Source organism: Penicillium longicatenatum (genome assembly GCF_028827895.1).
Source record: "Penicillium longicatenatum strain IBT 33135 chromosome Unknown contig_11_segment0_segment0, whole genome shotgun sequence".
Taxonomy (NCBI): Eukaryota; Fungi; Ascomycota; class Eurotiomycetes; order Eurotiales; family Aspergillaceae; genus Penicillium; species Penicillium longicatenatum.
In genome coordinates, this window is record NW_026643117.1 from 1,667,381 (window position 1) to 1,682,348 (window position 14,968).

At 48.1% G+C, this 14,968-nt stretch overlaps 7 protein-coding genes across 7 annotated transcripts; 2 read left to right on the forward strand and 5 right to left on the reverse strand.

The window, feature by feature from the left end:
- Positions 1-68: 68 nt before the first annotated feature.
- Positions 69-1,334, reverse strand: N7484_000620 (uncharacterized protein; the record flags this gene model as incomplete). The annotated part of the gene is made up of 1 exon (XM_057111041.1): positions 69-1,334. The coding sequence occupies one exon, from the start codon at positions 1,332-1,334 to the stop codon at positions 69-71; it is 1,266 nt and encodes a 421-aa protein (XP_056978267.1).
- A 1,501-nt stretch (positions 1,335-2,835) lies between these two features.
- N7484_000621 (sugar porter family MFS transporter) lies at positions 2,836-4,863 on the reverse strand (the record flags this gene model as incomplete). Its single annotated transcript, XM_057111042.1, has 4 exons — positions 2,836-3,020; positions 3,076-4,306; positions 4,361-4,437; positions 4,488-4,863. The coding sequence occupies 4 exons, from the start codon at positions 4,861-4,863 to the stop codon at positions 2,836-2,838; spliced, it is 1,869 nt and encodes a 622-aa protein (XP_056978268.1).
- Positions 4,864-7,072: 2,209 nt separating this feature from the next.
- On the reverse strand, positions 7,073-7,800 carry N7484_000622 (DUF4149 domain-containing protein; the record flags this gene model as incomplete). Its single annotated transcript, XM_057111043.1, has 4 exons — positions 7,073-7,239; positions 7,290-7,578; positions 7,652-7,685; positions 7,769-7,800. The coding sequence occupies 4 exons, from the start codon at positions 7,798-7,800 to the stop codon at positions 7,073-7,075; spliced, it is 522 nt and encodes a 173-aa protein (XP_056978269.1).
- A 334-nt stretch (positions 7,801-8,134) lies between these two features.
- On the forward strand, positions 8,135-10,835 carry N7484_000623 (ATP-dependent DNA helicase 2 subunit KU80; the record flags this gene model as incomplete). Its single annotated transcript, XM_057111044.1, has 11 exons — positions 8,135-8,263; positions 8,314-8,368; positions 8,423-8,489; positions 8,542-8,609; positions 8,663-8,831; positions 8,879-8,939; positions 8,993-9,538; positions 9,591-9,976; positions 10,036-10,247; positions 10,302-10,771; positions 10,818-10,835. 11 exons carry the CDS (start codon positions 8,135-8,137, stop codon positions 10,833-10,835), a joined length of 2,181 nt encoding a protein of 726 aa, XP_056978270.1.
- A 308-nt stretch (positions 10,836-11,143) lies between these two features.
- On the reverse strand, positions 11,144-12,320 carry N7484_000624 (Qc-SNARE protein; the record flags this gene model as incomplete). Its single annotated transcript, XM_057111045.1, has 2 exons — positions 11,144-11,195; positions 11,245-12,320. The coding sequence occupies 2 exons, from the start codon at positions 12,318-12,320 to the stop codon at positions 11,144-11,146; spliced, it is 1,128 nt and encodes a 375-aa protein (XP_056978271.1).
- Positions 12,321-12,472: 152 nt separating this feature from the next.
- On the forward strand, positions 12,473-12,991 carry N7484_000625 (uncharacterized protein; the record flags this gene model as incomplete). The annotated part of the gene is made up of 1 exon (XM_057111046.1): positions 12,473-12,991. One exon carries the CDS (start codon positions 12,473-12,475, stop codon positions 12,989-12,991), a length of 519 nt encoding a protein of 172 aa, XP_056978272.1.
- Positions 12,992-13,055: 64 nt separating this feature from the next.
- N7484_000626 (SIP1 domain-containing protein) lies at positions 13,056-14,379 on the reverse strand (the record flags this gene model as incomplete). Its single annotated transcript, XM_057111047.1, has 2 exons — positions 13,056-14,043; positions 14,159-14,379. 2 exons carry the CDS (start codon positions 14,377-14,379, stop codon positions 13,056-13,058), a joined length of 1,209 nt encoding a protein of 402 aa, XP_056978273.1.
- Between the last annotated feature and the right edge of the window lie 589 nt (positions 14,380-14,968).

The window sequence follows — 14,968 nt, forward strand, 5'->3', positions numbered from 1 at the left end:
GCTCTTGAACACCTCCCTCACATAACCCCCAATATGATTTGGACCTACTGGCTTAGACTCCAATTTGTCTACTCCACCACTGCAGTCAACGTTGCGAATTCCGAGTGCTCAAACTCCGGGTCCTCTGACGGAGAACCCTGTGATCTAGGGTTCGACAGCTCAGGACTTTCCTGTTTCTCCTGCCTGGTCTCAGCTTGACCTGAAACCACTGGATGCTCTTGAAGATCCATCTCAGTCCCGTTCGTCCGTGTCGATGACAGCGAAGCCAATTGATCAACACCAGTAGCCGCCCCCGTATCCGCATTATCAATCTTGATATCAATCTCATACTTCTTGATCTCCACCTTGAAAGCCCTTGTGAGCTCATCAGCCATCATGGTCGGAAGTCTCTGGAACTGATCATGGAAAGCATCAATAACCACATTCAGCATGAACAAGTTCCTATTAAATCCCTCTACAGTCTGTTTGAAATCATCTTTGATCTCTGTCCAGGTCTCCCTCCAGAATACATCCTGGTCGCCCGCTTCAGGGGTGTTCGCGCGTGACAGAGGAGGGGCTCTTTCCTGTGCGCAGGTGTCTCTGGACACAGCCTGGAGTTTTTTCAGGTCATCGAATCCTCTCTGGAGGCCTTTTTCCAGCGTTCCGTACATTTCGGTGAATTGCGCTTGCATGGCTTCGCGGATGTCAATGGAGAGCTGGACGCAATCTTGGGGTAGAGCTTCGAGGTTTTGGATGCTTCGGTGTATATATTGGAGTTCTTCCCGGGCGCCTTGTTGGACTTCTAGGGGGACTCCTAGGACGGCTTGAAATATATTTGGAAATGTAGAAGTTAGGAAGTTGTGGAAGTCCTGTCGAACTTCGAAGATGTTCTGACTTATTTCGAGTTGGAGGTCTTGCTGGGGTCGGGTAATTTCTGTTATGGCTATAGTTTGTAAGACGACAATGCCGAAGAAGATGAGCGCAAATGCAATCAAGTCGGTTTCATTTGTTGAGCTGTGAGGAGGAACAGTATCGTTGGGAGCTTTTTCTGGAATCGAGGTCTGTACTGACGAGATAGTTTTCAGCGCATTGATGAACATAGGATCCGGGTGAAGTTTTGAGGTTGGTATTGTGAGACGCACGTTGTGTTCGTTTTGGATTCTGTCTCCCGCTGTCTGGTTCATCAAGTGTTCCTTTGTCTGGCCCAGAGTGAACACAGTACTAGCGACTTGGAAAGAGCCAATGGTGCGATCTAGAAGAGAACGGGATGGCTGGACTGTTGTATAGGGGATGCCCCCAAAGAGGCCCCAGAGATTAGTGGTTAGGAAGACGATGATAGGGACTGTCCAATTCATAGTGGAGCTTCGAAAAGTTCAAATAACAATTAAACCTTGGACGTTGGAGGAAGTTGGAAGAGCTGAGAAATTGCAGTTCTGGATCGGTGGAAAGGAACTATTGTATCATTTTCACACAAAGAGTCATGAGGGGTGGGCAAACATGTAGTTTCGATTGTATAAGCTAACTTGGAGAGCATAGCAGCTGTGATTATCCGTGTTTGTCGGATCTATGCTGAAACCATTGTTTATGTTCTGCAAATAGTGAACAAAGCCATACATAGGATGAAGCTATACAATTTCAACAGCATAGAAGGCCTATGCATATGTATAAATAGTCTTCAAGGCAGTTGTAAGCATACTTTCTATTCCAAATGACTTGAACTTCGAAAAGATCGATTTGGGTCTTTCCTCTCGGCTTTCTGACATGGGAGTTATACGATAGTTGACGAAGTGTGAAAGACTCTTTGTCTCCAGCTACTGTCCGCTCCTGCAGTGTGAGACAGAATGTACTTGTGAGCACCTTCAGGTTACGCTACATGTATACCCTTCCTCCAGGCTACTAGTACTAGTTTAGAGAAACCTAAAATTAACAAACATCTCCGATATCGACAGAGGCAGTTCTTTGCTTTATGATAGGTCGGCATAAACTATGATAGAATCACGTAATTTTTTTTTGAAGTGTTGATTGAATTTTGACACACACATAACATCTCGAATTAAAACAAATTTTGTAACGCCCTCTCCCCAACCAACACCCTAAGGCTTCCCGCGGAGGGCAGCGCTAGCATAGAGAATGTCTAGGAAAGAGAAGCGACTTTACTCTCCAGGACCGGGAACGGAAAGAAACCCATGAAGGACGAAGCCATTCGAGTAACCCTCAGCAAGCCACAAAGTGGAGTCCCAATGGATTTACATCGTAATGTAAACTGTAGATGGAGAGGAAAGAGAACGGAGAAGAGGAAATTGACGCGGCCCGAACTTATTGAGAATTTCTGTTTCCGCGCTAGAGCTGATTGGGCCCGGCGCCGCAATTCTTCCGGATCACGAGCCAAGCCCCAGCAGAGGTCTCTTGTATGTTCGGTCTTGAATCTTGATGTTGGGTTATTCTCACAATTTGGTTATTTGACTTGCTTGTGATTTTTTTTGTGGGGTTCAACGATGGCTTCGATCTTCAGTGCTGCGGACATCACGTCGTCGAAGTTGACAATGTTGGAATGTGGAGCGGATTCGCTAGGCGATAATTGTCTTGTCTCACCACGTTTTCAATGTGTCTGGAAATTGAAAGTTTGAGGGACTGCGATTGAAGAAATGATTATAATTGAAGTTTAATTAATATAAGTTCCACACTCCCTTAGGCCCTAGATGCCTGGAGAAGTAATGTTTTACATATTTGATCATGATAAAATCACAAGCTTTGTTCACAGGCTCAAACAAATACTAAGCGTCCTTAGCTAGAAATCGTAATTATTACAGCATTACCACAACAGCACCAAAGATATCAATAAGCTTAAACTGCACCCTACTTCGATGCCGTATCTCCAACTTCAGCAAGATGCTCAGCACCCTGATAAAACTTGGGCAGAGGCTCCAATTTCTGGCGGAGGATCCACACCCGGAAGTGCCAGATACTGTTCCTAATCTGGTACGCAGCATGCTTTCTCGTAGACACGGAGAAAACCTGATCCAATTCCTCCAAAGTGAGAGCTGGACAGAGATCATTAGCTGTGCTTCAAAGCCGAGAGAAGAACTACAAACTCACCCTTGGTTTCCGGAACAAAAAGCAGAACGAGGAACCAGCCGACAATACACCAACCAGCATACCACCCGAAAGCTCCCTGGGGCTTGAATGTACTCAAAAGGTGTGGCCAGGTAAAGGACAAGATAAAGTTAAAGCACCAAGTCGTCGCGGTAGCCCACGACATGCCCACTTCTCGAACATGGAGAGGGAATGCCTCAGCGGAGTAGGTAAACGGAACGGGCCCTTCACCTGGTGAATAGAAGACTTCGAACAAATACATGCCCGTCGTTACCATCGCAATTCGCTTGTGGCCATCATTGGCATCGATCCAGAATGAGAAACCTGCCCAGAAGAGGAAGATAGCTAGGAAAGGGAATGTGAAGAGCAGAAGGTTGCGGCGGCCCCAGGTATCGATTGTAAACACGGCTGGTAGAGCAAAGATCCAGTTGAGGATACCCGTACCCATAGACGCAAGCAGTGCAGACGATGTACTGTAGCCTGAATCTACGAAGATGGTGGTGGAATAGTAGGCAATCACGTTGACACCGCAGAACTGTTGCATGAACATGACAATCCAACTTGCTAGCGTTGCACGGCGGTTTCGGGGGATTGTGAAGAGCTCCATAAACATGGAGAAGAAGTTCTTGCCCTTGTTAATCTCACGCTCAAGCTCAACACCCACGTAGGCGTAGTACAAATCTCGAGCGGCCTGCAACTCAGTAGGACGAAGAATTTTGAAGTTGACATAGGCCTTATTGATCTTGTTCTGCTGGATGAGCCATCTGGGGGACTCAGGACACACATAGACCTGAGCACAGACGATCAAGGGAAGTACAACGGTTGATCCAAGCATAAGACGCCAGTTGAGGTCATTTCCAACACTCATGAAGGCCACTCCCATGATGTTTCCCAGCATTATACCGAATGCTGTCCACATCTGCCACATCATCACCAGTGCACCCCGAATGGGCGCTGGCGAACATTCGGCTGCGTAGATAGGTACTGTTGTGGATTTCGAGCCGATTCCCAGTCCGAGCACAAAACGTGCAATGAATAGATTGACCCATGAGTTGGCGACGCCTTCCCAGATTGAGGCTATGGCTGCGATGAGGCAGGAAATGAAGATCGTACCGCGACGCGCAAAGTAGCGGTTGAGGGGCTCGGTGAGCCAGCAGCCAAGGATGGCACAAGCTAGGTATGGAGCGCCGACGACGAGGCCGGTAAGGTTATCGCTGTTCTCGATTCCAAATCGCTAATGACTGTCAATTACTGATTCCCTCAGGAGCGGTTAGCGTATTTTATTTACCTTAAGGTAAAAAGCTTGTGCGCCATTGTTCACTGTCTCGTCCATTCCCTGCACCGCTGCAGCCAGGGAACACATAACTAAGACACGATTAGCTGGTGTCCATTGACTGGATTCAGTGAAGACATACTCGCGAGCCAGTATAACTGCCATGGCTGATGCCATTTATGCGTATGTTCTCGGATAAGTGCTTCCCTTTCGAACTCATTGAGATCGGGCAATTGCGTTGCTGTCTCGGGGTTTTGTGAGACGAGAGCGCCCTTTTTGAAAGTCTCCAGGTCTTCTAGGAGATCGAATTTGGTGCAAAATTCTTGGACGTTCTTGAACAACTGCTCGCGAGGGATACCGGCCAGGGGATTTTGAAAGACAGCATTGAGGTTATTGGGCCCACGACCTTCGAGGTCTTGAAGTGCACCATCCTTCTTCTCCTTGTGTTCAAAGGATGGAGGGTCATCGGTTTTCTCACTGAGCCTCGGTGAGGAGTTCACAACCTCGTCCTCCTTCATGGTAGGTGAGTTATAATAGTAACCAATCTAGGATAGCTTCACACAGCCTGGCAATGAAGCTAATGATTTCTCAAAGAATCCGAATTGTGGGGAAAGGCCATCCTTTAAAGAAAGAGTGGGTTGTGGGGAAACAATCCTTCTATTTCCTGCTTATCATCCTGCGCTCAGACAAGTGCTGACATCTACAGAGCTAATCCCAGTCAACGCTCATTTCTTTCTTTCCTGCTATAGTATTGCGGCATAAGCCGCAAATGAGAAAAGACCTGCTTCAACCCCAGTGAATCCATGGACCACGCCGTCATCCAGTAAGGCTTCAAGCGCCATCTTTCTATTTTGCTTTCTTGACGGGATCATCGACCCAGTCAGCCCCAGCCGAACGATCCGAGAATTCATGGAAAATAGAGTGAGGACGTGCCCCTTGTCATCGGGCTCGCCCCATGCGGAGTACAGCATCCCCATGGGGGTGGGCCTAATAGAGTGGACCACCACGCGAATGAAAGCCAATAACATCGAACAATGAAGAGCTAGCGTAGGATTTCTTTCCTTGCCCATAAGGATCTCGGTCACACCGTTCCAGTCAGCGACATGCACTCGGATCAATACGAGGTATCCAGGAAACGATCGACGGTGGAACGACCTATCAAGCTGGGGGACGGAATATATTACGTCATGTTAGCTGTAGGTTGCCAATGGTCTTTGTCAGTCAACTCGAATCAGATTGAACAGACCTTGCTTGCGTTAAAGATAATCAAGCCACTTACGACTGGGCTGACATCTACTGTCCAAGCACACTTGGGGAATTTTTATTCCGTGAGGAGCCGCCGTGGTTTAGACCGTTTGGGGCTTTTGTGGCTTACGGCACTGACAGCCGTGACGCCTCCCGCTGATTTGTGGAGTTGCCCCAGAGGTTAATATGACCCCGCAATTCTGTCAAAGCCCCGTATGGGGACGGCAAGCAGTGATGGAAGTGGCATCGATAATCATCACCTCGTTGGTTCCGATTCGATGCACTGGAAGTCTTACGCCAAGATGTGATCGAGCGCTCCATTTTACCGTTTTAGTGACCTGGCATCAATGATAATTATTCTCTGGAGTTTTCAAATCTTAGAGAGGTTAAGTTAACTATTGTGTTACGGTGATCAAAGGGTTGATGCTGGCAAATTTATGTCGCTGTTTTCGTAAATTTGCATCATGAGATTGATTCTCGATACCATAAACAAGCTTCATTTTTCCATCACACTTAGTATCTTCAGCGACTCCAACTATTCCTAAGTTCAACCATTGAGTCTTCCTCTGGCATTTCTCTATCTCTTTTAGTAAACACTCCCGGAGACTGGAGCCGTATATTCACCGTAAAATGACAATCTCTTGAACTTCAGCGATTCAAATCCCTTTTCGTCACCACAGCAATGATCTCATCTAGAGTCTTCGGCCGAGTTATCCGATGAACGTCAAGGTTGATGAGACTGCTGTCAAAGTAATTCAAGCAGGTCCTGAACATCACACTCCCATTTACAACGTCACACATGACGGATACACACCTCCCAAGTCTATTTTCCGATTGAATGCCCCCGACTACCTTCCAGAACCCAACCTGTCTCGTCGTCAAGCTGCTCTGGATCTATCGACCATCCGTATGGAGGGGAAAGCTGGAAGTTGTTGGGGCCTTGTCTCTTGTGATCATGCGTGTACAATCAGACTGACTTACTGGACGACATCAACCTTCTCGACAACAGAATTGTTCACTGATTAGGTCAGAAGCGGACATTCCTAGTTCGGTCATGATTCTTGAAAGCTTGATAGGCTGTTGAGTGAACGGAATGAGGCTTCTTCGAGTGTTACAGTCGCAGCTTGACAAGGGACAGATGACTAATAGAGTTGTCTGGATCCATGGGTAGTAAAGCAGTCGTGGATAGGTTTTGATGTTAAGTGCCAGGTGGAATCTGCGATTAACCTTGACAAGGTCACAGGCGTGATTTTTAACAATTTAATGAACACGAACACCGATACGGCCTCGAGAATGGGAATATTTGGAAAGGTGTTGAAATTGACGTAAATTGACGTTCAGAAATTCCTTCAACATTACGTAGACCATGTTAATATGTACGATTCCGAATATATACTGGACTGATGACAAGAAAACATTGAAAATACATTAGGTGTACACCGCAGAGTTCCCAAATGATTGAAGATAGCGTAGCCCAGTCTCCTACTCAAGTCGCTTGCTCAGAACGACACCATAGTAGATCGTCGCAATAAAAGCAGCCATGTTGATCAGACTCGAAACACCATGCACACGACCAAACTTCTTGTTCAAGGACAACATCTCCTTAGAGTGAGGAGCAGGGTCATAGCTCTTCTTTCCATCGCGAGTTTCTACACAAGTCAGAAAAATATACGCAAGGACGAAGACATCAAGTACGTACCCTGGTGCTTACGCTCGCGCATAATCTTGATAGTGATCGGGCGCAGAACAAAATTGTTAACCAGGCCTGCGAGGGCAACAGCGGCCAGTGGCAGCGTGGTGTTGTAGCGGTTCTCAGGGGCCATAAGGCCAGAAATACCTAGTGCTTTACCACCGGCGCTGGCGGTCAAAGCTACAGCCACCGGGAGTGCTGTCTGGATGGAGAAGTAGACGGGGAAAATGGCGGATTGCAGACTGGCAAATTGGGGACGCGGCAAGGCGCGGAATGCGACTATGCCACCGACGAAGGACTGGGATTGAATTAGCATGGTTGAATAGTTTGTAATGGGTGTAAGCTTTTTATTTAGTTCAAGTTTGGCTCACCTGGAAGAACTGTGTGCCCAGAAGGGTGCCATAGCTGGTCAAAACATGTTAGTCTATTTTTTTCAGGTGAACGATGCATCTTTGCATGTTCATATCATAGCTGGAGTAATGACGCACCCGAGTATGTGGTATGGACGAGGGTCATTCATTGTGGTATTCGTTTCGGACACTAGAGATCGATGAAGCTGTACTACAAGAGAGTTTAAGTCCCAGTTTGAACGTGGGGGGCGCGTGGAGAAGCTGGGTGGTATGATGCATATTTCCACGCCTCATAAGTCTTGGCTCGAGGACTATTTCCACGCGGTCAGTGGCTGAATCAGGTATCCACACGCACAGTCTGTTAGGGTCACGGAATCAGATGATGTCATGTGCTCGCGTTTGCGCTAGACCAAAAAGGAAATATCACGCGTCTGCCTGTTCTACTGCTGTACTTCTGCCTCGCAGAATCCCCTGCGCAAACTTGACTCCGAACACATCTTCAAAATGGCCGAGAAAGAAGCTACTGTGTACATTGTGGATGTCGGGAGGTCAATGGGAGAGTGTCGAAATGGCCGCTCCATTACCGACCTTGAGTGGGCCATGCAATACGTTTGGGATCGCATCACCACCACAGTATGTGAGCTTTCATTCAGGAAAAGGTCAAAGCTGATAGCTTTTTCCAGGTCTCCACAGGTCGTAAGACAGCTACGATAGGAGTGCTTGCTTTACGGTCTGATGGTAATATCCCAATTGATAGCTGTTTAGACTGGGTCTAATTTGTTCAATTCACAGATACTTTTAATGAACTTTCGGCAGACGATAGTTTCGAACATATTTCCGTTCTTTTCAATATTGGACAGTATGTTTCTTTTCTTGTTGGAAGCTTTGGCCAACTTGCTAATGTCATCTAGGGTTCTTATGCCTGACATTCGAAGACTGCGAGATGCAATCAAACCCAGTCATACCTACAAGGGCGATGGTATGTGAAAAAGCATCTTATCTTGATGGAACCTCTTAATAACATATTGAAAGCTTTCTCTTCCCTTGTTGTTGCCATTCAAATGATCAGCACTTATTGCAAGAAGCTCAAGTACAAGCGAGAGATTGTGCTGGTCACGAATGGTACAGGTTTGATCAACAGCGAGGACCTGGAGCCAATCAAGGACAAGGTCAAAGAAGATAATATCAAGCTGACTGTTCTGTGCGTTGAATATACTTTGTCACGTTGGATTTTGCTAACCCCTTCAGTGGGCCTGATTTCGATGATCCGGATTGGGGAGTGAAAGAAGAAGACAAGGGCGAGAGAAAGGTATGAGGAAATTCATACATCCTAGCGGTCTGCCATGCTGAATCCTATCGCAGGCTGCAAATGAAAAGCTGCTTCGGGACTTTGTCGAAGACTGTCCCAATGGCGCATTCGGCACCCTTGATCAAGCTGTCTCCCAATTGGACATACCTCGTCCGAAAGAGACAAGAAGCATGCCATCCTTTAAAGGTTTCCTCTCGCTTGGTGATGCGGAGAAATATGAAACGGCACTCCGCATCCCTGTCGAACGATACTTCAGAACTTATAGTGCCAAGCCTCCAACTGCCAGCTCCTTTGTCGTGCGAGGTGGCGATGAGCCAAGACAAGGAGATGCAGGACCCGCTTCCACTCCAGCTGATAAACTTAAATCTCTTACCAGTGAAGGCAAAAGAGATGCAATGGCCGCTGTCCGAACTTCACGAACATATCAGATTGATGACGAGTCTGTCCCTGGGGGCAAAGCCGATGTGGAGCGCGATGACCTTGCCAAAGGATATGAGTATGGACGCACTGCTGTGCATATCAGCCAGACAGACGAGAATATTACGACACTGGAAACCTTTGCGGGCCTCGAGCTCATTGGTTTCATTGCAGATGACAAGGTATTCTCCTTAATAATTAGGTCGTCATATTCACGCTAATTTTGCCATCCAGTACGATCGATACCTGCACATGTCAAACGTCAACGTTATCATCCCACAGAAAGCTCACGATAAAGCAACCCTCGCATTGTCATCGCTGATTCATGCGCTCTGGGAGTCAGATAGCTATGCCATTGCTCGACTGGTCACCAAAGAGACCAAGCCGCCCCTCATCGTACTTCTCGCTCCATCAATTGAATCTGATTATGAATGTCTTCTGGAAGTTCAGCTTCCATTCGCAGAGGATGTGCGATCATATCGATTCCCTCCCTTGGACAAGGTTGTCACCGTGTCCGGAAAGATTGTCACTGAGCATCGCAATCTCCCAAGCACTAGCTTGCAGGAGGCAATGGATGAGTATGTGGACAGCATGGAGTTGGACTTGAAGGATGATGATGGGTAAATCGACCGTTTCTTATTCTGAAAGTCGATCCACTGCTAACCAAACATCAATTCAGAGATCTAATCGAAGGACTCCCAATTGAGCACTCTTTCTCCCCACTGCTACATCGAATCGAAGCTGCAGTACGATGGCGCGCCGTGCATCCCGATGATCCTATCCAGAACGTATCAGAGCAGTTAACCAGATTCTCCCATCCTGACGAAGACCTGGTAAACAAGTCCAAAAAGCAACTAGAGAAACTCATCTCCGTCGCAGATGTCAAGAAAGGTTAGTCCTCAACCCTCATCTACGCAGAAAAACCCACTAACCCAACCAATCTAGTTCCACCCAAGACAAAAGGCCGCAAACGAAACCGCGAAACCGAAAAGCCCCTCTCCGGCCTCGACGTCGACGCCCTCCTAAACCAAGAACCCAAGCGCGCGAAAATCTCCCCAGAAAACGCCATCCCCGAATTTAAGCAGCTGCTTTCCCGTGCCGATAACGTCGAGGCTATTCTTGATGCCGTCAAGCAGATGGGCACCATTATCGAGAACCAGATTAAGCATAGTCTGGGCGATGCTAACTATGATCGTGTCGTGGAGGAATTGGTTACTATTCGTGAGGAGTTGGTTGAATACGAAGAGCCGGGGGCTTATAATGAGCTTTTGCGCAGTCTGAAGGGCAAGATTCTCGGTGAGGAGCTTGGGGGCGATCGGAAAGAGTTGTGGTGGCTCCTGAGGAAGAGTAGATTGGGACTTATTGATCGGAATGCCTCTGAGATGTCTGAGGTTACGGAGGATGAAGCGAATGAGGTGAGTTATTCTTTGGGGGATTGAATTTTATACTGACTTTCTATAGTTCTTGTCTGCTGCCTAATTGAGATACCATCTTGACCTGTATCAATTTGCTTTTTACTGGTGTTGCTACTGAGCGAGATTACTGCATCATGAGTGTTTGTCTACTGCGATGGTTCCTTAAAAGTAGTCAATGTGCTTATTTAAAATGATCGTACAAAAATGACAACCTTGCAAGTGTAGTAACTGGTGATACTCGCCCGTGCTGGGAATCAAGAATAGAGAATAATTTGCGCTAAAGAACGCCCATAGAGAACATGAAGTTCAAATGCCCAGTATGTATATGGCATGAATCATCAAATAACAAAGAAAATATGCACAATCTTCCGCTTAGGAAATCTTTCCAATCCGCTTCTTGCCAATATCGAGCTTGGATTTCAGACTGCAAAAGTTAGTATATAGCACAAACTCCAAGGAAAAGAGAGACGAACCGATCAGTATCCTCGTCAGCCAATTTCAACAATTCATTCTGCACATTCAACTCCTCATGAATCGCCGTTCCAAGCTCCCTCTGCCGAATAATAATCTTCATCAAGTCCTCAACACTAGCATCCTGATTCTGCATTATCTGCTTCTGCAACTGCAACACACCCTCATTATCCAATTCGCGTGTGCGCTCCGTCTCCTTTCCAAGGACCCGTCCAGTTTTCGCAGGTGTTCGGCGTCCGTTATTAGCAGAGTCTCCCACATTCATGAGTGCTTCTTTGTCCTGAATCGAGGCTACAGCATGGTCAAGTTTGCTCTTAGTCGCCATCGCATGCGAGAGATCCTCCAACCCGTCTTTTTCTTTCCGGGCGTTGATGAGCAAGTCCTTTCGACGGCGAAGCTCGCCTTCGCCGAGACTGGGTGTTGCGGAGGTTTTGGATTGCGCGCGGCCGCTGAGGTTCTTCAGTCCTTCTTCGAGGGTTGAGATCATAGAGCCTGCACGGACAAGACTAGATTTTGCTTGTGCGGAGCTTTCGTGTTGTTTCTGCGGCGTTGTTTCTTGGTCTCGGCGGGAGAGTGCGAGGCGGGCATCGTGCAAGTGGGCTTTCAGGTCACGGAAGTAGTCTAGCCAGAGCGTCGGGTCTGTGATTGGGGCGTTGGATGCATTTCCGGGATCGGTGATTGCGGCGTGAAGCCTTGTTGAGGAACTCGCTGCGCTGGCTGATGCTGAGGCTGCTGAGGGGAGGTTAAGGAACGCCCGCCACGCTGGTGAGTTGCGCCAGCGGCTGTCGGGGGACTCGTTTATGGCTCGGAGATAGTCTTCTAGACCTATACGGCGCTCTTCGCGGAAGCTGTCGTTTGAGGTCGTCTTTGAGAACCAGGATTTTGCTGGGAGGGGGACTGGGGGTTGGGCATTTGTCTGGCTGATTAGGGTCTTGTGGAATGTTGAGAAGTCGGAGTAGCGCTTGGAGACGGTAAAGGAGCGGAGTGGGAGACGGAGGGTTATGTGGTAGACGGTGTGTGGGGGAGACGTGGGGGATAGAGAGGTTGTGGTTATGGCAATCTCTACAGTCGGCGCCATGTTGTTGTAAAGATGGAAGTCGGAGAAGCTGTTCAGAGATAAGAGGGAGAGTTACCCGCATGACGCAACCCGAATCGGTCTTAGTCCCACAAAATTGTTTTCTTTTTTGAAGTCAACGTCACATCTGCAAGCTTGTGACGATCACGGACATGATGGATACATCTCATATTCTTAATCAGCTCTCACTGTCACCTACAAGATTTCCGGATTGCTGCTTGGCTATTTCCAGCACCTTGATCACCTCTATTGTTGCACTCCTCCCCAAGAAGCCCGCCTTTACGCTCTCGATCGGCAGCGGATCAGGTCTACTCGAGTATCTACTTGCTCATAGCAATGAACATGTATCAGTTCAGGGTGTGGAGGTGAGCTCAACTGTCAATCGGTACATTTCCGAGGAAGATATGCATGTCGTTAGTGGTGCGTGGGGTCTATATTCCTTTGCCAAGCAGGCTACGGCATGGATGTTTGTGTACCCACGCGACCCGAAGCTTGTCACAAGATATCTTGACTCATATGGCAGTGAAGCTGTAGAAGTGATTCTCTGGCTTGGGCCACGGGTCGATTGGCCCGACTATGAGCCGTGTTTTCGCCATTCCTCATTCTCGAAGCTTGAATTTCCAGATATCGGATTAACGCCGTATGAGGTCGCGGTAGTTGCCCGAAGATCATGACTTCAAGCCAAAACTGTCAAATTAGGGGTATCATGTTCCTCTCAAATCGAACTATTCATACAGATTAAGCCCAGACTTCCCGTGAGTCTAACAGGTCTCGCTGGCCAAAGAACTCGCCAGCCACCGTGATGATCATGTCAAGCATGGCGCGAGTCTGTTTAGCCACGGATTCTTGGTCTGCACTGGCGAGCTCATCTTCCGCACTTTCTTGCACCTTCGCCTGTAATCGGGCCTTGGCTGCCTCCAGCTCCGGGTCATTTCCATCAGCCATGTCCGCATCGGCATCTTTAACGGCATCGTTCCCAGGCTCCGGCTGCATTATTTCTTCTGACTCTTCCTCTGGAGCTAAAATTTCCGGCTGTGTGTCCTCTCCAGCTTCCGACTCTAGCGGTGTTTCCTCGCCTTCCATCTGTGGATTCTCCTCCGCCTCCCGGATTTTCTGTAAGATCTTCACAGCGCGTTTCCCGATATCACGGATATCTCCCACCTCTTCCGTGGACAATTCTCCAATCTCCCGACACTTGCCCAGCAAGCCCCAGGCCCAGGCACCGATGCGTCGAATCTTCTCGGCATCTCCACCCCGCAAAATTTCAGACAACAGTCGTGCCATGATTTGCAATACCCCGAGGATACTTTCTTGGTCCATACAGGCCAGTTGGGCCATCTGTGGATCCACGGCCATAACCAGCCGTCTCCATTCCTTGCGTGCGGCATCGACGCCGCGGGGGAGGGTAATTGGATGGCTGTCATCGAGGCCGGCGATAGCAGTAGCTGGGGGCGAACACTTCAGGGTAGATCGGAGTAGTAAAAAACGATGTCGGAGTAAGTCGTAGTAGGAAGCCTGGGCTTCAGGAAATGTGCTTGGAGGGGTTGAAGGCGTGGTTTTGTTCTCGGGCGGAGCTATGTAAGCTTGCTCACGATCGAAGAATCCATGAGGAAAAGAGGTTGAGTATGGTTTGGTGTTGGGCGCATTCGAATTTTGTGTCGGTTGTGTATCATCTGTCTTTGGGATCTTTGCGATAAAGAGCGAAGGTAGCGCGCTCGCCTCGGATCTAGAAGCTCAGCAATGTCAGGTTATGTTCTTGCAGCGCATATAGGGGCTAAGGAACTGGGGCGCATTGGGCGATATTTAGCAGGCAAGAATCGACCAAGAGATTAATAACCTACCGGACCATACGAAGATATTCCAGCCCATCGTCTGCATCGTCGTAGCAGAGCTCTTCGCTGACATTGTCCAGACCTGGGAACGCGTTTTTCTGGCCGTATATCGGATTATTGTACGGTTTCTCATAAGACGTCACAGAAGATTGTTCGCCCTCATCATCATATGATATGCGAGCCCGCTTGGACGAGGGGGCTGCCATGGATGCTTTACGCTTGTCAGGCATTGCGGTGTGTAGGAGGAAAAGTCGCTGAACTCCGACATCCTTATCGGCTCCTTATCGCTTTATCTCCTTATCTTTATCGGAGATCTAATGGCCTTCACCCACTGCAGGTATGACTGCCATTTATCTCTTCATGCAGGAGGTGGTTCTAGCAGAGTAGCGAGCCTCTCAGCCAATTTCAAAATATGGATGTCTCATGTCTGAGGTTCTCTTCTGCCCCACTGGATTTCTTTTGGCGCATCTCTCCGTCCTAATTGAATTCTATACCCTCGGCGAGAGCCCAACAGCTACACAGCCCTAGTCCTCTGCATTGATAGGGGTCTTGGTAGTTTCCCTGGTGTGTAGTGGGAGAGAGAGAAATAATCCCTTGTGTCTATGCTCAGTTGCTGAGGAAGGAGCACCCGAGGGGAATTGCCTTAGTTCGACAGCTTTGTGCTGAATACCAGATTGAATTCACAACCTTTTAGAAAGCGGCCAGTATGAGAGTTGGAATGACGACGATATTCATGGATCTAGTTCCCGTTTGAGCCTCAACTCCCCCAGAAAAGAATGCTCTTTCACACCACAGCGGAATTAGGTAAGCCCATGTACA